At 51.9% G+C, this 27873-nt stretch overlaps 1 protein-coding gene across 2 annotated transcripts; it reads left to right on the top strand.

The window, feature by feature from the left end:
- Positions 1-27646, top strand: ACSS2 (acyl-CoA synthetase short chain family member 2). Of its 2 annotated transcripts, XM_065754154.1 has the most exons (19): positions 1-174; positions 257-452; positions 13995-14086; positions 14516-14619; positions 14863-14935; positions 15750-15825; positions 17206-17320; positions 18862-18900; positions 21383-21520; positions 21743-21913; positions 22801-22934; positions 23417-23549; positions 23897-23953; positions 24061-24141; positions 24757-24865; positions 25009-25077; positions 26143-26319; positions 26995-27069; positions 27258-27646. In XM_065754154.1, exons 1-19 carry the CDS (start codon positions 51-53, stop codon positions 27383-27385), a joined length of 2091 nt encoding a protein of 696 aa, XP_065610226.1. In that variant the 5' UTR covers positions 1-50; the 3' UTR covers positions 27386-27646. The 2 variants fall into 2 exon arrangements, with proteins under 2 accessions (XP_065610226.1, XP_065610227.1); XM_065754155.1 differs by lacking the exon at positions 18862-18900.
- Positions 27647-27873: the final 227 nt, after the last annotated feature.

Below are 27873 nucleotides of genomic sequence, written 5' to 3'. Positions count from 1 at the left end.
CGCGCCGCTTTGAAGCTGGCTCTGCGCTGCCCTCCCGCTCGGAGCCGGCCATGGTGCGGCCCGAGGAGCGGGCCCGGCTGTACCGGCCGCGTCCCGAGCTGCTGCCGGCCGCGCACGTCCCCTCGCTGCCGCACTACCGGCGGCTGTACCGGCGCTCCGTGGAGGAGCCGCAGGGTGAGGGCCGCTGCGGTGCGGAGCGGTCCCCGCTCCCCGTCCCGGCTCCGCGCGCCTGAGCTGTGCCCGCTGCTTTTTGCAGAGTTCTGGGCCGACGTCGCCAAGGAGTTCTACTGGGAGCGGCAGCACTCGGGGCCGTTCCTCGCCTACAACTTCGACGTGACCAAGGGGAAGGTGTTCGTGGAGTGGATGAAAGGGGCGAAGACCAACGTGTGCTACAACCTCCTGGACAGGAACGTCGGCGAGAAGAAACTTGGGGACAAAGTGGCTTTTTACTGGTAAAGCGCTCTTCGTTATCTCACGCGAACGTGACGCCGAGGTGCTGCGGCTGAAGTGCGTTAAAGCGCGGTGACAGCGCAGGGCTCGGCTCTGCCCGGGGCTGCAGCCTTTCCCTGCTGGCATGGACCGCTTCGGTGCTGCGATGCCCGAACGCTGCTACTTGGCTGTCCGCACCTGAGTAGGAAGGGCTGGGTTGAGGGTATAGGGTTGGGAGCAGCTGGGATGCAAATTCAGCCCGCTTCCTCGGTCCGTGAGCCTGGCACGCTTCGCTGCCGCGGTGGGAAGGTTGTAAAAAAAAGCCCGAGTGTGGTTTGTGCTGGAGGGTTTATGGTGCTGTGGTGCTGTCCTGGAAGCTGGCTGATCAGCTGCTGTCTTTGGGATGAAAAGCGGACTTCAGCTCTGTGCTTGTGTTTTTTATTCTGTTCCAATGCCTTTTCTCGGAGTAGCTGATAGCTGGAAAAGTCCTACGAGGCTGGAGTTTGTATCGTGATGCAAAATGAGCTTCTGTCGTGCCGTGTGAGATCCAGAACCCAGGCTGTGCTGCAGGGTGAGCTCAGCTGGCACCGCAGCTGTGCCCAGGGCTGGGAGCAGTGCTGTTCGCTCACACGCCTTGAAGTGTGTGTTTGCACCACATCTGTGTTCCCGGGGCTGTATGGGCAGCGCGGGTCCAAACCACGTACAGTTGGTTGGGATGCAGGAACTTGTTTGTGTGCCACTGAGCAGTCCTCCTGTCACTGCGATAACAGAGCCACGTGCTCTAACTACCAAGAGCTGCCCTTGGTAATCTTGTGCAGCCACGGAGCTGTGTGTGCTGTGCGTGGCCGTCGTAGGGGTGTTGTAGCAGCCACGCTGCATGTGCTCCTACGGTACAGTTACCCCTGCAGAGGTGGAGCTCAGCTCACGCAGGAGTTTCTATCCATATGGCTTCTGCTTCAGCAGATGAAAATTGCACTTGCTGCCTAGCAGATAATTGCACAGATTATGCTGCAGCTTGCACAGGTGCAATGGTGGGAAGTGTTTACTTCCCCGCTAGTCAAACACATCCTCCAGCTTGCTCAGATGTGAGGTGACTTCAGCTGAACAAAAGCACCTTTGTGAGCTCGTCCTGGTGGAGGTGTGTTGGCAAACAGAGCCCCTTGGCAGGCTGCTGGGCTTCTGGCAGCAGTGGGTGCAGCCTTCTTGCTCGGGAATCTTCACGTGCCACTCAGGCGGTAGCATTCAGCTCTCATTTGGTCTTTAGTGAAGGTTTTTCTTGTTATTCTGGCAGCCTTTGTGAGATATATGTGATACTGAGCAATACCTGCAGTGCAAACAGCTCTCCTCCTGCTCCTTGACGTGCTCTTTCCCGCTATGGTATTGGGATAAGGTCTGATGTGAGTGACTGATCTGAGGCTGGTGCTGGGCTGTCAGCTGTGAATGTTACTGTGTGAGAGAGGCAGGGTCAGCATGACTTGTGCAAGGCTGACCTGTGAACTTGTGGCACAAGGGTCTGGAGGAGCTGGGCTAAGGGTTGTTATTTGTAAAATCACTCTTCTGGGACCCTATGCTGCCTCTCAGGGCAAGTGCTTATCTTCGGTAACAAAATATACTTGCTGTCGTCTGTCCTGCCACATTTTGCCTTTAACACTGTTACTGAACAAGCCTGCTTCCTAGAAACACTCAACATTTGTCATAGTGGGTGAGCGGTTGAGCGGTCAAGAGGAAAAGGAGAGCCTCCAAAAGCCGAAGCAAATTCTTAGGGAAAGCTCAGAGTTTTGAAACACTTTGGGCATGTGAGGCTTGGCACGGGCTGGGAGGAGCTGGCACTTCCACCAGGTGGGCTCTGGTGCTGCTCTGAAGGCTCCTGAACTGCTGCCAGGACAGGACTGCGTGGGTCCCACTCGTGGTGCAGTCAGGGCTGTAGTTCAAGTGAGTGTCCTGAGTCGCTAGGAAGCACTTGCTGCTTCTCCGTTGCCTGTTGCTGTATGATATCTCGTGCTGCTTGTGGACGTTATGAGTACTTCTGCCCCTGCTGCTTTTGATTCCTCTTTCTCTGCTTGGTGTTGCTGATGCGGCCTCAGAAGGAACAGAGGAGACAGGAAATGTCTGATAAAGCACTGTGAAATCTTTTGTAGCTGCATGGAAAGTATGGGGCTGCTGATGGTGGCTGCTGCACAGGTTGATCCCTGCCCTGGCAGCCAGAGGAGTTGAGAGTTTGCCCACACAGTCCACACGTCCCTGCTGAAATGCGTGTTAATCATCTGGTGTAAACGTCTGCCTGGTGAGGTTGTGGAGGTAAAAATTTAATCAGATTGGGTTTTAAAAAGGGAAATGCTTCTTATGGAGGAAGCACGTTGCCTGTGACCTGTGCAGAGCTGAAGCACTAGTGGTGTCTGTTAGAAACGGGGCAGAAGTTGGAGCTTGGCACACACTGCTTTTAATTTCCCCATTGGTGCTTGGGTCTAGCAGGGGGCTGCGGTTTCTGCTGCCTTCAGAAAAACATATCTGTTCTTTCTCTTTCTGCTTTCTTTCGTTTGCATATGAAGTAACACACTCAGAAAAGAGAAGGTCGTGATGGCTGCCGGGGCTTACTGCAGCCTTGCTTAAAAGGAAGATCAGCTTTAATGGTGATCTTCCCTCTTCTGGAGCTACCGCAGACAGGGCACACAAATACAAGGAGGTGTTTTCCTAAATGTAATGTAATTCAGGGGACAGTAGGTTAAGAGTTATTCCGATTAATCTTTCTGTAACAGATGCACAGAGAATGGTTGTAGTAAAGGGAAATTGTCTGGCGAGCAAAGCAGTACTCCTTGCTCACTGCTGGAAGTTTCTTCAGAAAAACTCAGGGTTGTTTTGACAGCAGCCTTTCAGGTGCAGACTGCCCCTTGCAGCTCAGTGTTCACCCAGAGCTGGATGCCCACTGGGTCTGTGTGTGGTGTGGGGCCCAGTGGGATGCCACCTCCCTGCTGTCACACACAAGCAGCCCCCAGCTCACCAGAGAGTGCTATGTTCTGGGATGCGCCATCTCTGAGCCCAAATTGAATCCAGATGCTGCAGAGTTTCAGGTGCATTTCTCCTGAGGTCTGCGTTAAACTGCTGGGAGCAAAGTGCTCGCTCTCCAGAATCCAGATCAGAGAGTGGGTTTGAGTGCTTTATTTCCTTTGGATGTCTTCACACAGATATCGATGTTCAATCCATGTCACGTGCACGGATGCTGCGACTGAGGATGGTGGCTGTTAAACTGCCCTGAACTTCTCTGTGTTAATTAGAGCCAGCTTCCACACGATGCACTCAGCTCTGCTATTCCTACCAGCTTTAGGACGCTCAAACTCTGCCAAACCGACTCTGTTTCTTTGGTAACTTCCTGGATGATTTGTCATACACAGTGACATGGCCACTTTCAATACTGTTCTGACAGTGAAAGCTCGTTCTTAAATTGCACAGCTTGTTTGAAGGAAGGCAAAATAATCAGCCTGCTGTGCTTGGGTGCCTGTTTCTGGAGGCTGTGTGTGTTTGTGCTGAGGTCTGGCTCCTGCCAGCTTTCTCCTGTCATACCTTGAGGTTGTTTTGTCCTGAGCATTTCTGTTAATAGCTTGTGCTTTGTGTTGTATCCGTCCCTGATCCTAGTGAAATCTCTGAGACGGTTTCCAGCTGAAAGACTGTGCCAGAGGGATGAAGTAAATGCGTGAGAGCAGCAAAGTGCATTCTTCAGGCTACGGCTGTCCTGTGCCCTTCCTCTCACAGGAGTGATGTGTGAGTTGTGTTCTCCTGGATATGAGTTGGTGTTAAAAGCATGGTGTTATTCAGGCACACACTGCGCTCCCTTCCCAGGAATGACTCGCAGAGTCACGGAGTGTCCTGAGCTGAAGGGACCCACAAGGTTCATTGAATCAAACTCCTGCCTCCACGCAGGACCACCCAAAATCCAAACCAGAGCCTTTTCTGTCTTGGGGTAGTTGTCAGGGCAGGACAAAGCAGTGGGCTGACATGTGTCCTCAGCTCTTGAGTGCTGCTGCAGCTGCTGGTCCTGCTGTGGGCTCCCTAGCAGCTGGCAGTGTGGGGCATGGCACTGGTGTGTTTGCTTTGTGGTGAGGAGAGGGGCTGGATGAGGAAGCTCTCATCCCTGGGGGCACGAGGCAGCAGTGAGGCAGTAGAGCAGCTTGTTTTTGGTTTGCCAGAGCTGGTTATTGCCAGCCTTCTGCTCTGTACCCTTTGCTAGCTGCTACTGGAAGGGGTATAGTTTCTGCCTGTATAAATTCAAAGGAGCACCCAGGAAGTATTCGACCAGATCCACCAGTTAGACGTCAGTAAGTGCCCAGTTTTAGGCACTGTGCTTCTCAGGGTGCTGCAGGAAGTTGCATGTGAAATAGCAGAGCTGCTGGCTGGGTCGTGCAGCAGCACACCGGGCTGTGTGCAGGGCTGGGAGGCTGCTAGCACAGCTTTGGAGAGGTCTGCAAGCAGTGAGGTGTGCTGGCAAGCAGCTTGGTGGTGCAGAAGCAGTGATGTGGGCTGGCTTCGATCCCCAGTGGGTGCTGGAGGTGGGAATAGGGTCACTGTGTGCGTGGAATAGTGGCAGGGTTGGTGGGGTAATGTAAAGTGAAGGCCAGTTGGAGCTCGATGCAGGGTTTGAGCACATGGGTGAAGCTGTTCTTAGGCAGTCTTCGTGAGGCTTTGCACAAAACATGAATCGGGAAACTAATTTGCCCATGAAAGGAAGAAAGATTTCTTTTTTCAATCAAGCTCATTTAGCCTTTCTCTTTGCTTCCTTCCCTGAAGGTTGCCTTTCAGTAGCAACAGCAGATTTTCCAGTGCTGGAATTGTTGCCTACTCTATTGAATGTGGCCAGGCTCAGATACCCCCTGGAACAGCATGTCCTGCTGCTGCTCTTGGAGACCAAACTCCAGGCCTTGTTCTGACCCCAGGCAGCATTTTGGAAGGCTCTTGACAGAGGAACGTCCCATTGCTTGTTGTGCTGTGCCTCAGCCTATGTGAGGCCTGTGGCAGCTCCTGTGTTATTTAGTTCTGTTATTTTATTTATTTTTCTGATGCTGCTCATTGACAGAGGCTCTACTTCTGCTGGTTCAGCAGAGAGGAGTCAGTCCTTTTTCTTGAGTTGCTTCTTACACCTCTACCTTAACTCTAGCTTACGCTTCTTCCAAAGCCTCCTGCATGCCTATGGCTGTGTGGTTGCACAACACCTACCTGGGGAAGTACAGGGAGGGTGGTGTGCACACACGAGCCAGGATTTTCTCACAGCTTGTGCAACTTGTGTCTCACAATTGTGGTAGGTATTAGGCACCTGGGCACCTTGATAGAACAGCTTGCTGCTGGGAGAGGCATGGGGTTATGCAAGGGCTGCATATCAGGAGTATTGGCACAGCAGTGGGAACTGCAGGTGGGTGTACATGGGGTGCATGGACAGAGGATGGGGATCTCCTGTATGGATCCATCTGTAGAAGATAGCAGCTTTCAGTTTGCTCACTGGAGTAGAAAACCTGATTATTTTGCTGTAGCTGTGTGGGTGGTTTGTTTGTACATTCTCTCTCACTCTAGTGTGAAAGGCGAAGACATGGACAGTGGGTGCGAGTTGCTCTGAAGTGGTCAGGCCCTGCAAAAAGAGGTGCAAACGAGTGCTTGTTCCAAGCATGGAACTGTTATCACGGGCATTTGTTGTGCCTGGTGGGTTTCTGCCCCAGAACTGTGGGGTTGCACCATTGATTTACAAGCGTGGTGTCAGCGGGCGTCAGCTCCCTGCTCAGGGGAACCCTCAAGGAAATGGATGACCTTCCTGCTTGGTTTTTTGCATCCGCATACCTGAGAGTTGAGTGCATTCTACACTGCCACTGAGCACTATCCATGTGATGGATGTTCTGACCCCAAACAAGAGGACAGCCCAGCAGAGGACATCTGGCCATCGCCTGTACAGAACCGAGGCATGAAGCTGAAAGGCAACCAAAAAATGTGACTAATGGCATAACTTCCCACCGTGGGCTCTGTGGATGGCTTCTGAAGCTCCGCTGATATCAGCTTGCCTGGAGTTAAGTGTTTCCAGGTCTTGGCAATTTGGCTTGGTGCAGGGATGCAGCACTTTCCGGAGCTCGTGTCACGGACTGTCTGCAAAATGTTTAAACAAGAACTCAGCATGTGGTGCTGGAAATAAGCTCTCCTCCTGTTGGGCTGGTAAAAAATAGTCCGTGCTCCTGACAATATTACTTGTGGTAAACATCTAAAATGCTTCTTCTCGTGTCAGCTATCTCACTCATCCTGCAGTTTGGCTCATGAGGTCAGCCAAACCCGGAGAGCTGCTGAGGGAGCCCTGCATGGGAGCTCTGCTGCAGGACTGTGATCCTTGTTTTAAACAAGCCAGATGGAGTAGGCTCTAAATAAAATAAGTAATAAGCTGTTCCCTGCTCTAAAAGCATTGCTCAGGGTTAGGCTCTGTGGGCTGTACAAACCATGTCCATTGGCTTTCTTCCCTTGTGTTGGCTGACTGACCAACAGCAGCCTGGGCTGGTGGTGTTGGTTCCTGTAGGGCATCCTGTGCAGCCTAGCAAAAGGAGCCTGAAGCAGATCCTTAAGGTGTAGCCATGGGGAAAAAAAACAACGTGGGCAATTCTGGAGGGTCGGTAAACAAAGGAGTAATTGTGGAGTAGGGTCCACTGCAGCTGAGCTGTGTGCTGAGGCATTGCCGAGGGGATAGTGAAGTGAATAGTGTTTGGACTGCAAGGGTAAATATTATTTCTTCAGATGTCTCTGGTACTTGTTCACGTTCTGAAAGGATAGGAGGAAGAGCTGAAAGCCTCTTTAATGAAAGGACAAAGATCGATTGGGTTTTTGCTACAGGATGCCAGTAACCACACAGGATCTTTGGTGTTTTTGTTCCAGGCTGCGTTTCCATATGGTTATTTTCATAGGCAATTAGAAGCCTGATTCCCTGGCCATAAAGCAGGTGGTGGCCCAGTGTCCCTGTAGAGATAAGCTTCATATAGCTTTGCTGTGAAGGACAGGCACTGGCAGGCCTGCAGAGGGAGGCTGGCTGCAGCTCAGTGGGCCCTGCTTTGCTGCAGTGCTCTGTGTGCTGCCCTGGTTTGGGTTTCTTGCAGCAGCAGGAACCAGCTCACCCCAGGTACAGCTTCTGGTTGAAGTGGTTTGGCTCAGGCTGACAGGTTGGGCAGTGGAACCTTGTTAATCTGTGTGTAGAGGGTGCTGGAGTGGAAAACGAGTCTCCAAGTGAAATGCGGACTTAAAAAGCGATGTTGATAAATGGATATGATTTTAATTTTCCTCAGGTGCCAGGTTTGCTCAGCAGCCTTCTCACACAGTGCTACCAAGCAGTTCTGGAGGGACTGGGAAAGCCCCTGCACCAACCCCTCCCTGGCTGCACTGCCCTTACACAACTTCTTCTTTCTTGATCCCTGCCATGATGCAACAGGATTCAGAGTGTGACTGCAGGGAATGCGGAGGCTGAGCTTTCTGGCAACCCCCTGTAAAAACCTTCAGCCTTCCCAGGACTCCGTGGGGTATTTCCTGCTGAGTGTTACTGAGGTGGGTGATCTGTCCCACTGTTAGGAAGCGTTCGACTGGAGGCTTTCTGTAAACCTATTTCAGTCTCCTGGAGTGTGGAATCCTGCTTTTGGGAAGTCAGTTTAGGAGCATTCCCATATTGAACAATCCTTGTCCCAGCAAATGCGTGTGTTGTTTTATTTTAAGTTGAACTGTTGGGGCACAACCGGCCTCTTCAGACTTCAGCCTCAACCTACTCTGCTTTCTCACGGAGCCCTTCAAATCTGTCCTTGTACTCAAGCACTGTTCCCGTGTCAGATGGATGAGCGAGGTGAGCTGCAGCGTGACACATGGCCTTTTTTAGGCTGGGTGGCTGTTACCAAGCCACCGGGCCGTCCCTGTCCTCCCCTTCAGGTTTCCTGGCTCTGAGTGCAGCCAGGCCAAATGGCAGTGAGGAGGCTTGTGATGACAGCACTGCCTGTGTGCACGCAGCAGGCGCGTGTTGGCACAGCTCTGGAAGGCTGGGGGCTTTGCTGCCCACGTGGTGTGCACGTGAGCCCGCTCCCCACATGGCAGCGGCTCGGCCCGGCCATGCCGTGCCTGGCATTTTGGCTGCTCTAATTCTGGAGCCTGAGAGATGGGAAGCCAAGGGCTGGCTGGCTGCCCCCTGCGACCTTGCACGTGAGGAGGGGCTGTGGGGCAGGGGCAGCCGCTTGTGCTGCTGGGTGGGAAAAGCTCTGCTTTCTCGTATCTGAGCTGCAGGGCTGTTGGCTCCTTCCTGCAGCAGCTTGGTCCCTTGCTCAGGAGAGGCTTGGAGATCTGAGTGCTGCAGTTTGGATGGCACTGGGGTGACTTTCTCACAGTCCCAATGCCTGCCCCGCTGGGAGCTTTTCCGTGCTGCTCCAGCCTCCTTCTGGATTCCCCCTGGAGCCAAGCTGTGCCCCAGATCCCTGCTGTCCTTGGGGGCTGGCAGCTGGTGACCCCAGGGACGATGAGTGCCTCTGTTTGCTAACTGTGGGCACTACTGACACTTGAGAGGGCTGTGGGCACGGGATCTTAGAGGAGACACTAAGTTCTCAGTGGTAGTGTTTCCAGGGTAAGCTTTGGCTTTGTGCACTGCTTTGTTGTGGTTTGTGTGATTTTTAGTATTTTTAACTTTTTGTTCTTGCCTATCTCATTTGAGCTGATGCCGTGTGGGTCTGCAGATGGTCTGATCTTGACAGCTCCTAACCCTTCATTTGCTCAGCTTCACTTCATCATTTTCTCCTGCACACCAGCTACTCTTAATGGTGTTACAACCCTGGTAGACCACAGTCCTCATTGGTAATTACCTTACAAACCTAAATTCTCAGTGATGCAACCTGTGCTTCCTGCTGCTCCATGGCATTCCTCAGTCAGCATAGCACAAGGAGGCCCTATTTCCCTATTACTCAATCAGGTTATGCAAATAATTGTTACTAGTGTTACTTCTGAGGAAGGAGAGACACCAAAGAGTGCTGTCAGTTTATTGGTGGCTCAGCTTCACTTTGGATGCTCTGGGAAGCATGCATTCCTTGGAGCTGTAGCAGGTTAAAGGAGCTCCCACTCACTCCTTCCTACTGCCTGTTATACTGCAGCTGAGATGTAGCAGCTGAAATGGGCTCTGTGTGCTTGGATGGACAGTCATGCTCCATTGATTATGTGATGTGTGGCTGGAGCAGGCTGAAGAATAACAAGCCTGGTAGTCAGTCCTGATGCTTGATGGAGCACAAAACTGTTTAACCTGCTGTGGTGCAGCTCCCCAGGCGTGGATCTGGCCACAGCTTTGCTCCCACATGGCTGCTCCGCAGTCTCGGCTGCTCCACAGGCTCATTGCTTGAGTTAATGTGTCCTGCTCCTACAAACCATTCTCCTTACTGCACAGCACTCAGTCTTTTGCTAACCTGTGTGATCACTCTTACAGGGAGGCTTTGCCTTGATTTAGCAGCTCTGCATCTCCAAGGTCAGGCCCCTGGCTGAGCAGGCAGCCAGTCTGCAATCCTCCCATTAGTGTGGCTCTGCTGCATTGGTGATAACCATTCAGGTTTCCCATCTGCACTTATCTTCCTCCCCATGCATCGTGACACCTGCTCCACCCCAGAGAGCCCCCTTTCTTTCACTTATGGCAGAAGGGAGCAGTTCTGCTGATGTTCTGCAGAGCCCACTCTTCCTTTGGTATGTTGACAGGGCTCTGTGTTGTGCAGAGCCTGGCTCTAGTGTCCTGCATGCTGCTGTGCAGGTGGTCACTGCTGCCCTTGTCTGGTCCCAGGTGAATGGCAGCAGGAAGCTGGAAAGCTCTCGCCCTTGCAGGAAACTTGCCTTTCTCATCAGAGCATCCTTAGGTGTGCATCTGCATGTTTGACTTCAAGAACTTGCATTTACTCAAGTCAGTGGGAGGCTCAGCAGAGGCAGCATGGCCCAAAAATTGTTTTCTCCAGCTGAGTATGCATGCAACATGGAGTGTGTAAAACGCAGGCTTCTCAAGTGCTGAAAAACGTGAACGCATCCCTGCTGTGGTCCAGATGATGTTGTAGCATTTTGGATTGCTAGCTGTCAAGTGCAGGATTAAATTAAGGCTCAAATGGTTCGCCATGTGTTTCAACTAACAGCGTTTCTAGGAGGCTTGTGGAGTTGAAAATTGTGTTGTGTTTCAGAGGAAGGCCTGCTGTGAGCTCAGTCCCATACCTGCAAGTGCAGCGGGGCCACCGCTGCCTGTTCTCATCAGCAGTGAGAAAGAAGATGCAGTCAGAGGGTTGGGTTCTGTGGGGCTCGGGCTGTGGAGGTGAGCACTTTGCTGTCGTGCTGTTTGAGTTCTATTTATTTTCAGTTGAATTTGGACTAGTGAGTTCTCTGTGAGAGGCTCAGGGCTGATAGCTCTGGCTTTTATCTGCTGGGCACCAGAGGGGAGATGCTGCTCAAAAAGCTTAGCTTCCAGGAATTCAAACTCATTTCTGACACACAGAATACTTTTCTTTGTAGCTTGTAAGCGGGCATTCCTCTAAATGCCCCATCTGAAATGCATGATTGTGTTCAGTTTTATGCCAGAGAAGAGGACGGAGCAGCCTGAGTGCTGCTGCAGCCCAAGTGTAGCTGAGGGCACTGCAAACTATTTTCAGATATGAGGAGGATGGAAACAATTGCTCGCTCTTGAGAGTGTGCTCAGAGGCCTTTGCAGGACGTGTGGGCATCTTCCATACGAATGTGGCCAGCACTCCATTAAGGTGCAGATCACCTTAAGATCTGAACTCATCACTCTGAAGCCCGAGGCTCCCCTGCTGATGCTAGCTGTGAGGATGGAGCCAGGGAAGGATGTTGAAAGCCCTCTGAAAACCTTGGGGGAAAGGTTTCAACTTCTCTCTGGTCTTGCCCTCTCACCCTGTGTTCTGCCATGCCCTGTGTGCTCTGGCTTTAGAGACAAGGCTGGATGTGTGCCCCAGCCTGGGTGGGTCTCTTGTGAGCTGGAAAAGGAGACATGGCATACAGAACAGGCTTGTGTCCCCAGCTGGTGCTGTGAGCAGGATGGCAGTGTGGAGGTGCCAGGCAGAGGAGCTGGACTGCTCATTCCTGCAGCCTTACCAACCCCTGTTGTCCAGCAGACCTGGTACAGAGTGCTGCAGTGAGGAGTCAGTGGGGCTGGGATGCTCTGGCTCCTATTTGGAGATGTTATAATTGCATTAAAAAGAGATGGGTTGGGGGTTTTGCCCTGAGGGGCACCTGAACTCCACTGCCCAGATCTCTTCTTCCACAAATGAAGAGGGGGAGGAAATACAGGGCAGAACTGCCCCTCCCATGGATGCTCTCCTTCCTGAATGGTCCTGTGTGGGTGTCCCACAGGCTGCAGCTCCACCACGAGCCTTTCCTAAGCTGCAGAGAACTTCTGCTCTGTGGCTGGAGCACCTCCTTTTTTCCCTGCTCACAGAGGCCACCCTGCAGCCCTCCATTGCCATACATAAACCCAATGCAGTTAGTGCAGTGCAGAGCTGTGTTTGCAGTGTTCCTGTGGGTCTGGCCCCAAGCTGGTTTGCACACTGCTTTTCTCTCTGTTGCTGTACACATGACATAGATGCCCCGATGAAGATCACTGTATGTTGAGGGCTGGCAGCAGTGTAACAGAAGCAGATTCTCTTGCTTTGAGTCAGATCAGTGACAGCTGCTCAGTCCAGCCCTGAAACCAGCTCTTGAATGTTTGACCTTCAAGTAATAAAATCTAAAAGGAAACCCTGTGATTTCCTGGTTTCTCTTTACAAGCTGAGAGCCCTGCTGTAAGCAACCCATGTAATGGTTTTGTGCTGCGTGGCTCAAAGTGATGCTCTTGGTTACAAGCCAGGGCTGAACTGCCTGCCCTGAGCACTGCTTCTTGTTCCCATCAAGTTTCAATTTGCATCTACGTAGGGCCAAACTTGGGTAAAGGGATGTACCAGGGATCCCCTTTCAGAAACCCTGGGTCAAATGTAGGCTGTGCAGGTGTCATGGGCCTGGTGGCTGGAGCCCCGTGGGAGCCACAAGTATCAATAGATATCCAGAATGAGGAGTCAGATTTGTAGACAGCTGATCCAGAAGTGGTTTTCAAAGGAGATGATCCAGATGTAGCCATCAGTTCTGAAAGCCCCATCCCCTGCTTTGGCAGGGGGGTCAGACTAGATGATCTCTAGAGGTCCCTTCAATTCTGTGATCCTGCTTATGGTAGGAGGTGCAGAGCTTGTATCTGTGAGGCTCTGTGCTGTTTTCACTTGGATCCCCTCTGCCATCAGAGCGTGGCTCCCTGGTGCTGTCATGCTGATGCAGAACTGCCCTTCCTGAGTAGGGATGTATTTCTTTAACTCATTTCAGTGCCACGGCAGCTCTCCCTCTGCTCGTGTTACTGGGGGAAGAGGAAGCAGCGGGCAGTTTCAGCTAGAAGGCAGCACTTGGCTTTGTGTGCTCTGGGCTGTTTGAGATGTTCAAGGTGTGAGGTTTGTGCTCCCAAGTTAGAGGGAGCCTGGCACGGCCCTGGGGCAGGATCCTGTGCGGAGGTGCATCCTGGCAGCTCCCCAGCTGGTGTTGGCTTTCATGTGCCTGCACATACCCCAGGAGACACTTTTCAAGGGGAACAGGCAGCTGAGAGCGATAGCTATTCTTCTGGGAATGACTGATAGTGGTGTGCTGCCTGCCCTGGGGAGAGACGTGGGGAAGTGTCTCCTCCTTCCCCAGGCATGGGGGACTGCTGCTCTTCCACCTGGGAGCTCATTTCAGGTTTCCATCATTAATCTCCTGCTCCCCTGTGCAGTGGCTGAGGCATCGTTAAAATCAGCTGGTTTTTATTTTGGTAACAGTCTGTTTTCCTGGGGAATGGGATGTTTCTGTTCCACCTCTGGGTGAAGCTCTTGGCTCTTCTTTGCACCGCTGTGTCCAACGTAAAGGTCCCACTGAACTGGCACCTTTGTTGCAGGAGTCCAGAGCTTGCTGGTGGAAAACCACAGAGAGAATAACGCACAACTTAACACATATAATGATGTGTAATATTAATAATGTATATGATAACGCATAATCAGTCACTTAAATATACCTGCATGCATTTGTTATATGTGACCTTGGAGAATAAGACAGCCCTTGGCATCAGTCCCAGGCCATCAGAAGGAAGGCATGTAGGGTGTGGGTGCTCCTGCAGGACAGCACTGGCCAGTGTCTTAGGCAGACGTGTCTGCAGGGATGTGAGCAGGGGTGCCATACCATAAATCCTGGCTTCCTCTAAAGTGTGGGCATCCTTAGCATTGGATCTGTCAGCTCCTTCTTCCCCTGTCTCCTCCCTGATGGTACAGTGCATTTCCACTGCACGCATTTGGTTGCTTGTAGATGTGGTGATCTATGTGGGATGGGGACTAAATCATCTTACTGAAGGACAACTTCAGTCCAGAACTGGGTGACTATGGTTTGGTTACCCAGTGCTCAGGAGGACAAGTGTGAGCATCAGTGTTGTCTGTGGGGAGCACACCTCTGAATCTGCAGGGTCACCGTTCCCTTGTAGTGCTTGTACGGTGACAAATGTCTCCTTGTTTTTCCAGGGAAGGGAACGAACCTGGGGATACGATGAAAATCACATACAGCGAGTTGCTGTGCAAAGTCTGTCAGTTTGCCAACGTCCTCCGCAACCACGGTAGGTGGCTGGAGCAAGGGGAGCATTACGGCCTGGGAAAGCATTTCAGCAGCTTTTGGAGATGGGGTCAGTTTTTTTGCATGGTTGCTGATGTATTAAATGCGACGTGCTTCATTTCTCTGGCTGCTTCCACAGCTGTAGAGGAGGATATGTGCAGGTTTGCTCTGCAGTGTGTCCTTACGCAGTCGTTTCTAGCTCTGTGAAAGCTTATCAATGTGGTTGTTCCTTCCAGCTGTGCGAGGAAGGAACTTGTGCTCAAAACTTCCTCCTCTGGGATTTTCCAGCTAGCAGTGGGGTTCTGCCTCTTTCGAGGGACTGAACATGCCACATTCATTGCTGCACATCCTCGTCGCTGCAGCCAGCTTACCCAAGCCGTAGGGCTTGAAAGGCAGAAAGCATGTGCTCAGTGCCTCTGTTTTCCTTCCACAGGTGTGAAGAAAGGTGACCGAATTTCCATCTACCTGCCGATGATCCTGGAGCTGGTCATAGCCATGCTCGCCTGTGCCAGGATTGGAGCCATCCACTCTGTCGTGGTAAGAGTGAGCCCTGTGCATCACTGTGGGGAGCAGCTCTTGGTTCTGGGAGAGTGAGGGAGAGGAGCTGGAAGAGCTGGAAGAATGGATGGAAACTAAATTAATGTGGTGCTTCCTAGCCCTGTTCTGTGCCATGGAATGAGCTCCTCTAGCTCTGTGGTGTTGTCATTTACCATGGGATAACAGCATGGCTGTGGCCATTCCTGTTGTGTTGCTTGCTATCTCGGTTGTGTGATCTGCCAGTTTGCAGGTTTCTCAGCAGACTCTCTCTGTGAGCGGATCCTTGACTGTGGTTGCTCCCTCCTCATTACAGCAGGTAAAACATGCTTCAGTGCCCCTGACCCTGAGCTGTTTCTCTTGGCTGTCTGAAAGGTCTGTATTTTAAAAGCCAGATGTGCTTGGAAATGGAAGAGGAAGGGGCAGTGCTTCAGCTGAGCTGCTCAAAGGCAGATACACTGCTTGTAGCTGTGCTTGAGGGCTGCTTTCCTCTTTGAGTGTACAGGGAAGCATCTAAGCAGCCCTCCCACTTTGTCCTGTAAAGCATGATGTCACCAGCTGCTAATAGCATGTTTCCCAACACGTCTCATCCACGTTCCTCTTCAAAATACACCAGATGTTTGCAAGATGTATATCATTCATGGGCCAGCACAAATTTGAGGGATTCTCTCTCTTCCCTGTTTCAAGGAAATTCCTGTTGCAACCCTCAGCTTTGTAAAGCAAGGGATCAAGAAAGTGGCAGTGTTTGCATGTAAACCCAATGCATCTTCCAAAGCTATATTTTCTGAGGTAGTGCTGTTACTGTTAATGGGTCTGTGGCATGGAAGGGACCTATTAAATACTGTAGCGTATGTTCTGGCCATGCTGGATTATTCCCCACTGAATATTCCTAAGGGACTTTTCAGGTCAAATTTGAACCTCTCCCAGGGAAGGAATTTCACCATTTCCCTTGGCATCTGTTTCTCTAGGCTGAAAGGGCGTATTAGGAAACCTTTCCCAGCAGCTGCTTGACTGCTTTCCCTCCTTCTGGTGCATGAGTTCTGCTCTGACCTCCTGAAACTTCTGTTGTTTCTAGCTGTCCCAGGCTGCCCTGGCTGCGGAGCCTCTCTCACATTGTCCTTACAATTCTGCAGATGCCTTTTATCGAGGGGACAAGCTGATCAACCTGAAGCAGATTGCAGATGAAGCCCTCCAGAAGAGCAAAGACAAGTAAGTTCAGATTCTTTTGTGAAAGGGCATTTGTTGAAATCTACTCCTGCACAAATGGGAAAATAAATTTTCATGGTGAAAATGGCCATGATCAATGGTACATCTCCCAGTGCTGTGGCAGGGAATGACACACCTTAGTGAGCAGTCTGACTTGGTACTGTGGTGCGTGGTAAGATGGAGCTTAGATCTTGCCCAAAAGCCACTTGCTCAACCTGGATGAAATAAAACAAATATTTCAGCTGTGGAAAGTGCGTGCACAGGATTAATGCCTGATTCTGTTTCTTTAAAAATGTCTTCACTGCAATACTGGTGAATCATAAAGAGGGGCAGATATTACCATCACACTGTAAAGAAAGGGAATTACGCATGATGATGTGACTTTACCAGGCTTACAGACGCAGTCACTGTCACACTGGAGACCACACCCAGATCCTTACACTTCTGTGCCAAAATTTCCTCTTCTAATTGCTTTAGCTTCTGCACTGACGAGGCAGATACATGTCATGGTAATGGATAACTGGGGTAAAACACACAGAGGTTGGTCATGACTTCTTTGTGTAACCTTTTGTTTAGTAGGCGAAGTATTCCTTGCTTGCTAAGTAAGGATAAAGGCAATGTATTTGTCGAAAAGAATTGCTAACATTCACTGTGATTTTGCATTCAACTTGTTAGATCAAACATGCAAATCTAGGGCAGATATCCTGAATGTTAAAAATTCAAGCTCCTTAGAAGTGTTTTCAAGTCTTTTGTTTGCAGAAGCAGTTATGTGGTAGAACAGAATTTGAATTTAAAGCTGATGAAGTTAACTGACGGAGATGGTGTGTTGGTGCCCTGACAGCTCTGAGACAGGATGCTTTGCTAGTCTCCATGTAGGGACAAAGCCCTGTTCTCTTCCCTGGCTTTGAAAGTCTTTCTCTTTTCTGATGTGCACAGCTGATCACTTAGGGATGGGAGCAGCTGCCTCTTATCTCATGGGTGCTGCCCCATTACGTTCTGCACAGACTTTTCCTTTTCTCCTGTGCTGTGGTGTTGCTCACATCCCACAGCAACTCGTGGTACTCCTGTGAGGTTTGCATGGCACCATCTGCAGTGCAGATGGAGGGGGGGTGATGAGGAGGGGTGAGATGTGCAGCAGGGCCTCCCTGCGCAGCTGTGTCCAGGCTGCCCAGTGTGCAGTCCTTCTCTTCCCTTGCTGCCAGGAGTGCCAGGCAGCAGAACAGCTCTTCCCAGCAAGCCACTTGTGAGGGCATGCAGGCAGCATGTGCTCTGGCTGAAGAAAAGCAGCTCAGGGCTTCAGCTCTGCCTTCAGCACAGCCCATGTAACACAAAGGACGGGCATCGCCTGAGCAACCTCATGTGACAGCTCCTTCCCCATTACAGGGGCTTCCCTTTGAAAAAGTGCATTGTGGTGAAGCACCTGGGACGGGAAGAGATAGCAGCAGTTGGGGCATGCAGCCAGTCCCCCCCTCTCAAAAGGCTGTGCCAGGATGTACAGGTATGCTCTCAAGAGGTTGGGAAACGAGGGGGGGATTTTTTTTTTGTTATTATTTTTCCCCCATCAGCAAGTCAGTGTAAAACCACTGCAGTGCTTCTCTGGTTGCTTCTGTTTTCTGACTCCTGTTCCTGCTTTCTCCCCTGCTTGCTGGTGTTGCTTTGTGAGTGGTACAAAGAAGGATTTCTTTGTCTTTCCCAGATCCCCTCCTGCTGCTTTCTTTAACAGCATCGCTAGCTGCCAGCCCACAGGGCTCCTGATTGCACAGCAGGGTACAGCTTCCACAGGCTGGAAACTGTTAGGACAAGGACCTCTGGCAACTGAAGGGTTCTTCCTTTTCAATCCTGTATCTGTCTCCCATTTTGTGCAAGGAGCAATGTATTCCTGCGCTGTAGCTGTAACAGTGGAAACAGAAGAGAGAAGCAGAAGATTTGTTCTTGTGCCTGGCTTCAGGCCCCGAGATAACAATCACAGAAATGCTGGGAGTAGTGCTGGCACAGGAACTGCATCAGCTGCTGGGGCTGGGGCTTTCCCTTGAAAATAAAAACCAGATGGAAGGTTGTGGGGCAGAGACATGGGGCAAGAGGGAGTGGAAGGAGGAGAAGCTGTCGGGGAGCCGTGGCTTCCTGCTGAGCTCCTGAGGCTGTGCACAGTCCTGCTGCACAGCACGGCCAGGTTCTGCCTTTGTCTGCCTCGCTGGGATGCTTCTGTCACCACCCAGCACTAACAGCACACTCTGTCTTGCAACATTATCTTCTGTCCCTAAATGTCTGCCGATTAATTCACAGCAGTGCAAGGACTCATCCCCAAGTGCCGGGGTATGGCCTGGGCAGGCTGCTGCTTGCCCAGAGATAGGTTGTGTTTTGGGGACTGTGTTTGGCAGAGCTCTGGGCTCTGCTTTCAGCAGGGTGGTCAGTGTGCATCCGTGGCAGCAGCTGGTGTCTTTGGGTTACCTTTGCTTGTTCAGCCATGTTAATGATACTGGGGTGTTGTGCAGCATTTGCCAGCCTGGCCATGTTACGTGGAGCTCCTCTGCCTGTCTCTTGCTCAGAGTGAGGAGCTGCAAGGAGTGTTAAAAGTGGAGCTGGGCAGCATTTCTGTGCTGCTTCTCCTGGATGAGATGCTTTGGTGAAGCCTGTCCCTGTGCTGGTTGCTGGGAATGTGAGGTTACTGAGCAGCCTTCCAAGCATAGACAGAGTGGGGCTGCCCTTTACCCTTTGATTCTTGTTTGGACACTTTATTAAGGATCACTCTCCCCTGTGAGTGCATTTGTACTGCTCTGTTGGCTTTTGTAGCATTGTTGGGTGGTCAGTGGGTTGTGTCTGGGTCCGTGCTGGCCATGTGTAGGAGGGGCTCTGAGACCTGCCCAGAGGTGATGGGCCCCTAGAGAAAGCAGACTGATCACACTTGTGCTCAGAGAGCACCTCCTGACCTGGATCAGAACTCTCCAGCCTGCCAAGTCAACTTGCAACTCCTTACCTGCAAAGCCTGGTGTGGATCCTCCTCTTCTCAACTTTCACACCCTCTTTGTGGATTTTTAACAGGGAAAAAAGACTGAAAGCTCACTGAGACTCCATCCCAAGGTATTTACGCACAGTGCTGTCTTCCTCTTCTTGGCACGTCTTCTCTGTTCCCCCCTCCAGCCCTTTCTAACTGCACTGACTGCACGGCCACGCGTGCCCTGCTAACTGGGTGACCAGCAGCTGCATGTTAGCAATAGATGCCATCCTCTGCTTGGCTGCAGACACCAAGTGTGTCACCCTTTGCCCAGCAGCACAGGGCCACCAATTCTGTGTGGGATGCTGCGATGTCCGGGATGACCTCTGGAATCAGAGGGTGAGGAGGTGTGTGTGCTGGGACTGCCTGCCTGCTGCCTCCTCTTCACAAAAGACCAGTCCAACCCTCTGTATTCTGGGGGGAGCAGGAAGGCTGCTGAGCTTAGCCTGGGGTCAGCAGCACCAGCTTTGCTGCTGGAAACAGGTTGGCCTCTATGAAAACAGCTGGATGCATGCGAGTGTGCTTGCAAGGTGAAACTCAGCACCAGTGCTGCCAGCATCAGGATGACGTTTCACCTCTACAGGCAGTTTCACAATGTGCTTCCCATCATCACAGGCCAGCAGGAACCAGAGGCAGCTCCCCAGGCACAGTGGTGTGTGGGGCCAGGAAGCCTGCAGCCCCACAGCCCAACACAGCACCAGGGCTTTGCTTGCCTGACTCAGGAGCTGCAGTTACAGGGCTTATATGAACTGTGAACACAGGCCAACCATCTTCTAGAGCACCAGGAAAATCAGGACTTGCACACTTGGATGGGCTTTTATTAGTCAGTATCACCATGTGACTGTGAGATTCAGATGTTCTCCAGTCCCTTGGCATCAGCTGCCCCACAGCCTTGCTGCCTACCCGAGTGGGATGTCCAGTGATGGGCAGGCGTGTGCTAGCTCCTGTCCTGGCTACTCCAACTCTCAGACCTGCGTAGATCAGGGAACCCCGCTCTCAGCATCTCTATCTCTGCCATGTCCCTCAGCTCCAGGTTCTCCTTTCTTTCTAACCTGGCAGTGTAACTGTGTAGGGGAGAGGCAGCATGCCCTGTTGTGCCCACCAACCAGCCCTGGCCTCAGGGGCTGTGTGCCAAGGTCTGAGCTGCTCCGTGGGACAGAGGAAGTGTGGGGCTAAAACTGAGCGATCCTTGAAGGGGGGGTGCCTGAAGGCAACGGGTAGGTGCGAGCTGAGCCAGGTGGGGCTCTGTGAGAGCAGTGTGGGCTGAACTGCACGAGCGCTGTCAGTGAAGGGCGGAGGAGCTGATGTTCCTGCGTGCAGCACGATCCCAGCGCCTGCAGACGGCCCGTGCACATCTCAGGGCTGCAGTGCATCACTGCCACCCCGTGGCTGCTCTGTGCACGGGGCTGCTCCAGCTGGGGAATTGTGGGGTGCATCTGCTGCCCTTGGGCTGCTCTGTATAGCCCGCAGCTATGAGCTGTTGGGATCCGGTGTGTGGAGGAGGTTCCCTGCCTTGGTGAGTGCCAGGAGCAGGCTGCTCTGCGTCTGCTCAGCCACGGAGCTCCACCAGAGCCAGAAGATCCCTGTGCTGATGTTTCCATCCTGCTTTGCTGTGGTGACATCCTGCTGTTTGCATCTCTACCTCTTGGGCCAAAGGCATCTTCCAGTCATATTTGCTAACAAGAATCTCTTGTGTGAGTGACTGCTGGAGCCTGGGTGACAGCCTGGGGACACTGCACAGGCCGTGCTGCACAGGGGACCCTTGTTCTTCCAGCTGACGTGCCCCAGTGAGCCTTCCACGTGCTACAAGGCTGGGGATCAGTGTGCCTGGCTTTGTGAAGATGTGGACAGTGGAGGTCTGCTCTCAGAATGAGGAGCTCAGCTGTCCCCAGACTCCTCCAAGAGAAGGAGAAGGTTGGGTGGGACTGGGTCTTGCACTGTGCTGTCTGTTCTAGAGATGGAGCCAGCCAGCACAGATCTCAGGGTGACCTCAGCCCCTATGGCAGCCCAACCCATGGATGCTGGTAGCTCTGTCATAGCCTTGGCATCCTTGACAGGCAGCCAGTGCTGGGTGGTTCAGAGCTGGAGCAGCCTCTTCTCAGATAGCTGTCTTAAAATTTGGACAGTGGAAATTTGGGTCTGCAGAGACAAAGAAGCCTGTTGCGTTCCTCTTGGTCTTGTGACCCCCGAGATAAGTGTGGGCCACGCTAGGTGGCTGGAGCCAGGTGTGTGGCTGTGCTAAGTCTCCTGGCTTTGTTGTTGGACTGCAGCTCAGTGGCAGCCTGGAGAGCCAGGAGGGATCCTGCTTTCTGTGACAGTGCAGAGCAGCTGCTGCTGAGAGGAATTTTTTGGTGTTGACAGTGGTATGGAAAATCTGCTTCAGGTCTTGCAGGAACTTCTCGACTGGGAGTTGCAGCTCTGATGCATGATTTGTGGCTCTGGGCAGGAGCCATACTGTGAGCACCTGCCTGGATAGGATAAGAGGGGTGACAAGGTTGGGGCTGCAGCCTCTTTTTCCCTCTCTCTGTTTTTTTGGGGAGCCTGTTCCTAATCCTGTGCTCTTCTCAGACCCCCTGGGATCCACACATGGATGTGTGGTGGCAAGATCTGATGAGCGATGCCAGCACGGAGTGTGAGCCCGAGTGGTGCGACTCAGAGGATGAACTCTTCATCCTCTACACAAGTGGCTCAACTGGGAAACCCAAGGTATGTGTCCTACATAGCTTGCTACCCTGTGGGGATGGGATGAGACAGAGTAACCCTTCAGTGACGGGGTGAGGGAGGTCTGGCTGCCTTGGAAGAGGGGGCTGTATTTGTCACTGTGCTCAGCTGCTGTTTAATCTCAGTGAAACAGTGGTGCTCAGTGGCCTGGGAGGTGAGGGCCTTGGTGGGAGCATGACCTGATGGTTCTGTGCCTTCTCCTTGCAGGGTGTGCTGCATACAATGGGTGGATATATGCTTTATGCTGCCACCTCGTTTAAGTATGTCTTTGATTACCAGCCTGAGGATGTCTACTGGTGCACAGCTGACATTGGATGGATAACAGGCCATTCATATATCACTTATGGACCCCTGGCAAATGGGGCAACTAGCGTATTAGTAAGTGCTGGCTGACCACTGGGTGCCTGTCCTCTAAGAAGATACACAGGGGTGGTGCATTGCTCTGTGAGGAGCACATCAGGATTTGCTTTTCTCTCTTGTACAAAGCCCCACTGTACCATCTGTGCCTTGTCATAGCACGCTGTGCTCTGTGAGGGAGGATGGTATTCCCCAAGGAGGACCTGGGTTACTCCTTAGTGGTAGAGGGGAGGGCTAGGCTGTGTGTATAACTTCCAGGTAATTTGTTTTTCAATTGCTCACATTTCTTTATCTTAGAAGTGCCAGCATTGTGTAAAGAGGCATTAGGGCCACTGCAAGCTAATGTGAAAGCTAGTGCAGGAGCCAGCGAGTAAAGTTTTTCCTGCTGGCACTGATTTAACAGTCTGCATTTAATTCCTGTACCTGTATCTCCCTTGGTAGTGTATGGCTGTAACTTGCATACATATCAGGAACCAGAGGCTTGGATCCAAGATTGCCATGAGGAAGAACATGCAGGAAAATATGTGATGCTGGGAGAGAATCCTTTTTAGGGTCCTTGGTGCTGCAGGTTGTGGGTCTGTTGCTGTGTTTGGATCTATCACCCTATGGCACATGGGCAGTGTTGTTTGGGTGTGCATCACTGTGATAGCTACCCAAGTGTCCTCTCTGCTAGGGTGTTTTAGGGGACATTTGTTAGGACACCCGGAGTGAGAGAGTGCTAAATCCATCCTGAGGAAGCAGTAAGAAGGGTCCTGAACTGGTTTCACTGCGTGGTGCCCCTTGCATGCCTCTGAGATCAAACAAGGTCACAGCTGCTCTCAGCTCCTGTTGCTTGAGAAAGGGCTGCAGCTTACTGTGGGGAGATGGCAGCAAGGAACAGCTGTGTTACTGCTCTGTCTCCCACTCAGTTTGAAGGTATCCCCACCTACCCGGACGCTGGACGAATGTGGAGTATCGTTGACAAGTACAAGGTGACCAAGTTCTACACGGCACCCACCGCCATCCGGCTGCTGATGAAGTGTGGGGAGGAGCCCGTCAAAAAGTGAGTCAGACCCCAGCAGCACCAGCACAGCTTGCACTCTGAGCAGCAGCAGCATCCCTCCGTGGTGTCTGAACAAAACAGGCCTCCAACCCAACAGTTTGCACCCCTTCACTGCCTTCAGTGTGGCACTCCAGAGCAGCTCCTTCTCTTTCACTGTGAGCTGCAGCTAAGCTTAGAGACTGCAGGTTTTCCCCTGCTCCCCACTCGAAGCACGCAGAGGAGTGTTGGGCAGAGGGCCACTCTGTGCAGCAGCTTAGGCCAAAGAAGGGAAGGAGCAGAGCTAAGTGGGAGCTTGGAGCAGGAGGCAGCAGAACTACAAGGGTTTCCCCTCTTCCTTCCCCTGTGGGAGAGTGCCGAGGAGGAACCAAACCATTGAAACCCCAAATATATTTGAGAGGCCTGGGGATTGCTGCAGGCTCTGCAGTGCCACAGACACACGGCTGCTTTTCTCTGAGCTCCTGTGAGCCCCCTGTTCTCTGCAGGCACAGCCGGAAGTCTCTGAAGGTGCTGGGGTCCGTTGGGGAGCCCATCAACCCTGACGCCTGGCTGTGGTACTACTGCGTGGTGGGAGAGGAGAGGTGTCCCATCGTGGACACGTTCTGGCAGACGGAGACGGTGAGTCCTCACCTGGGTGTCTCTGGGACTTCCCTTTTCTCTGTGCAGTGTGGTGTCTTTGCAGGTTTTCCACAGTGTTTCTTTGATGCTATGGGGACTAGTTGTTCTTCTAGGAGCTTTTCCCAGTATCTCACGTAGCTTGCAAGTGTTGGTTCCCTTTGTTTCCCAGGGCCCCAAACAGGCTCCATGGGGAGACGTTCTCAAGGTCTGCTCTGAACCCTCTTCTCCCTCTCTGTATCTCCAGCAGCTCCAAAGCTTTGTGCCCAAATGTGGGCTCCCTCTCCTCTGCTGTACCGTTCCCCACATGCTGGCACCACCTGATCTCATTCCTTTTGCTCTCTTCACAGGGTGGCCATATGCTTACACCTCTCCCTGCTGCCACCCCCATGAAGCCAGGCTCTGCTGTGAGTATTCATTACCCTGATGGGGAGGGCTCTCCATCCCTCTGGTTTGCAAAGTTGAAATGCCCTGGGCTCATCTTTGTCTCCTTGCTATTTGGTCCCCATGGCAGACGTTCCCCTTCTTTGGTGTGGTCCCTGCCATCATGAATGAGTCAGGAGAAGAGCTGGAAGGAGAAGCAGAAGGCTACTTGGTAAAGAGGGGCTGATCTTCCTCACCCTACCCTTGTCTGTTCCTCACGAGCTCCAGGACGTTCTGGGTAGCGTGTGTACATCTCTGCTTACACTGGATCCCTTGGGTGGTAGGAGCTCCCTTTACTGCTGTAACTCACAAGGAATTCTGTGCCATGAACAAGCTGCTTAACTGATCTATAAAGGCACTTGCATGCATGAGTGTGGCAGGAGGGAGTAGAGAGGCTTTTTCAGTAGATCAGCACGAGGCAGTAGCTGTCTGAGCATCATCTCTTATGGCCACCTCTGCAGCATCTCTGTCCCTGCACAGAAGACTGAGCTACTTTCCTTCCACTAGCAGAATAAATAGTTCACAGAATCCTGAAGTGGAGGAGGTAGAAAGCAGGTATTTGATGGATACCTTGACCCTTGGGAGAGTTCTTCAGAGTACAGCGGTTCTTTCCATGTCCCCAGGAGCTACAGAAGGGTTCTGCTGAAGCTTTGAAGTAGTGCAGGAGGTGCTCTAGCTGGGCAGCAGTATTTTGGGTACACAGAGATGGTTTAGGAACACTGACCGACAGCAGAAGCTGCTTGGTTAGGAACTGACCACTGACTTAGCTCTGCGTTTTTCACTGTAGGTATTTAAGCAGCCCTGGCCAGGAATAATGCGTACACTGTATGGAAACCACCAGCAATTTGAAACCACGTACTTCAAGAAGTTTCCTGGGTGCTACGTGACAGGGGACGGTAAGGCTGTCAGGGCAGCGTGTGGGTGCAGAGGCCTGGGGACAGCAATTACAATCTTGCAATGTCCTGGCCTCAGGATCCCTTATCAGTTGCTCCGAGAGCTGGCACTGCTTCCTCATGCTGTCATTTCTGGCTATTTTTAGGTTGCAGGAGAGATAAAGATGGTTATTACTGGATCACAGGGCGAATTGATGACATGTTGAATGTTTCTGGTAAGAACAGCTTTTGTCTTCGGTGGGAGCCAGTGTGCTTCCTGATGCTGCTTCAAAGAGCCTCCTTGCTCTTATGGGGAAGTTTCTCCATGTGCGAGGCTGCCCAGATGGATCTAATTGCTGGGTCAGTTTTGTTTTCCAAATCAGCCATACATGTGCCTTTGTGATTCTGAATTAATTCCCCCAGTAGCAGTGCTCTGGAGGGACAGAGCCTTCTGCAGTATCATAAAACAGATCCCCAGCCAGCATTTGTGCTTCTGTGTTGAAGCATACAGTGCCAAAGGGAAGCGTAGTCAGGAAAGACCTTGCAGTCTGTAATCCAGCACGTGGCTCCAGGTAGCACTAACACCAAAGCTGGATCAACCCCCAGAGATGGAGGTTCTCTCTCCTCTTCTGAGTGCTGTAGCCTGCAGGTATTTATTGCTGACTCTGAGGTGCTGCATCAAACTAGATTCATCATTCTGTACCTGCATCAAACTAGATTATCCCATCTGACAAGCTAGATCCTCACCAACTGGTCTTTTTGGGAGTTATGGTTTTCTGTGACAGCAGTCCCAGGTGGAATGTCAGAGTGTGGGTGCAGGAAATATACAAAAATGAGTTGTGTCCCAGCCTTGTGTTGGGAAACTATTTCATATCCACAGCAATGGCATGGAGCAGTGCATGGCAAGGTTGGTTCCTGGGCACTGCGGGTCCAGCCTGCTCCTCCTTAGCTCACCTTGTGGGCAGTTCTCCTCTTACCAAATCCAACTCCTTCTCAGCCTGTGATTTGTTCAATCCCATGGCTGTGAACACATCTGTGAAAGAAAGAAGCCTAAGGGAGGGCAGGAGAAGCCTCACCCTGCAGCCTGAGCTTGTGTGAGTGATGCCTGGCAGCCTCAGGGACAGCCCACAGCACTGCACTGCTAAAATGGGTTTGAGAAAACAGCTGGAAAGAGAAACAAGTGAAACCAGTCCTCTCAAACATACAGTTTGGGACTTTTTACGCGTGCTGACCTCTTCCAGCTGCTGTAGGGCTGCAGGTCCCCCAAGCAGCTCTGCATTGCTCTGCCTCTCTGTTTCCAGGGCACTTGCTGAGCACTGCAGAGGTGGAGTCAGCTCTGCTCGGGCACGGCGCGGTCTCTGAGGCTGCTGTGGTCAGCCACCCACACCCCCTGAAAGGCGAGTGCCTCTACTGCTTTGTGGCCCTGAAAGATGGCCATGAATTCACCTTGAGCCTGGCTGATGAGCTGAAAAAACAAGGTAGTAATAGCCAAACAGGTTGGAGGCTGTGATGCAGAGGGAAGGGCAGTGCTGGGCGGGGAGGGGAGGGGTTAAGGGCTTGGGTGTTTAAGCAAGAGTGCATGTGGTCTGGAGAACGCAGCATGGACAACTGCACCAAGGTGCCCCCTCTGATTAGAGAGCACGGCTGGCAAAGACTAAAATTAGTTCTCCTGGCCTTTGGCAGCTCATGTGATGCCATCTCTACCTCCTGGGAGCTGGCAACTGCAGGGAGAACTTGGGCAGCTTTTGTTTGCAGCAGTGGGTATGGGTCCTGTGGTTGTTTGGGAACTGTTGGGTTACTTTGGGAGGGAGAAGGGAACATTTGCAAACCTGTCTCCTGCAGCCAGGACTGAGCAAGGACTGACCTGCCATGGGACTGTCTTCTCTGCAGGAACACAACAGGGAATCAATCCTTGCTTTGTCAAAATGGTAGCAGTGATTGGTACAGCAATTATCGAGGTCTCTCAAAAATTGAGAGAATGAGAGCTGGAGTGCAGCTGCCTTTGGGAAGATGTGCTGAGCCCTGCACTGTGTGAGCACCAGGCTGCCCCGGGAGCTGGGCTCTGCATACCTGAACTCATTCCTCCTGCCAGAAAAATGTGCGACATCTTCTTGTACCTATACTGAAGATTATTTTTTGTTGTTATTTTGCAGTCAGGGAGAAAATCGGACCGATAGCAACTCCTGATTACATCCAGTATGCCCCCAGCCTGCCCAAAACCCGTTCAGGTAAGGGAAGGACCCATCAGTTCCTGCCAGTGGGAAGGAACTGTACCTGTGTTGCTTGTCTGGGACCAGCCAAATCCACAGGAAGCAACCCTAAGGCATGTGGGATGCTGTAGGTCCGGGCACTGACTCCTTCTAGGGATGCTGAAGAGATCCTAAATCCTCCTTTCCTTTTGTGGCTATCCTTACAGGAAAGATCACCAGACGGATACTAAGGAAGATTGCCCAGAATGACAGAGATCTGGGGGACATCTCCACCTTGGTAAACCCGGACATTATAAACCAGCTTTTCAGCAACAGATGTGACACTAAACTGTAGCAGCATGACCTCTGCCTGCTGAACAGAACTGTAGCAGCAGTGTCCCAATGAGCAGGTCCCTCAAGTAACCACTGTCTGCCCTGGGAAAGAAACCTTCACCTGTTGAACTGAATGTACAAATGTTAAAGAAAGGCTGAGCCTGGAGAGGCTGTGTCTCACCAGTGTGTCCATGCCTTGGAAGAGCGTGCACGTCGCTCAGAGATGAGTATCAGACATCTGAGGTTTGGTCTCGCTCACACAGGGACTGGTGACTTGTGCCCCTCTGTTAACTAACTTTATGTAGTTGAGGAGCCCTGGTGTCCTTCCCTTTGTGGGAAGAAACTGGGGGCGACAGTGCTGGGGAAGTGGTACTGGAGTTACTCAATGCAGGCAGGCAAGGGAGGCTCATCTGCCACTGTGTACATGCTGAGTAAGCTTCCTTTTCTGCTCAGGGCTAAGGGAAAACTTAAAAGCACTCTCACATCATAAGCACAACTGAATTTTAGTCA

This window comes from Cyrtonyx montezumae, unplaced genomic scaffold, assembly GCF_038088225.1.
Source record: "Cyrtonyx montezumae isolate F1298 unplaced genomic scaffold, pur_monq_1.0 scaffold_9, whole genome shotgun sequence".
Classification (NCBI taxonomy): Eukaryota; Metazoa; Chordata; class Aves; order Galliformes; family Odontophoridae; genus Cyrtonyx; species Cyrtonyx montezumae.
The sequence above is the reverse complement of the archived record's forward strand: the minus strand, read 5'-3'. Positions and strand labels throughout refer to the sequence as shown.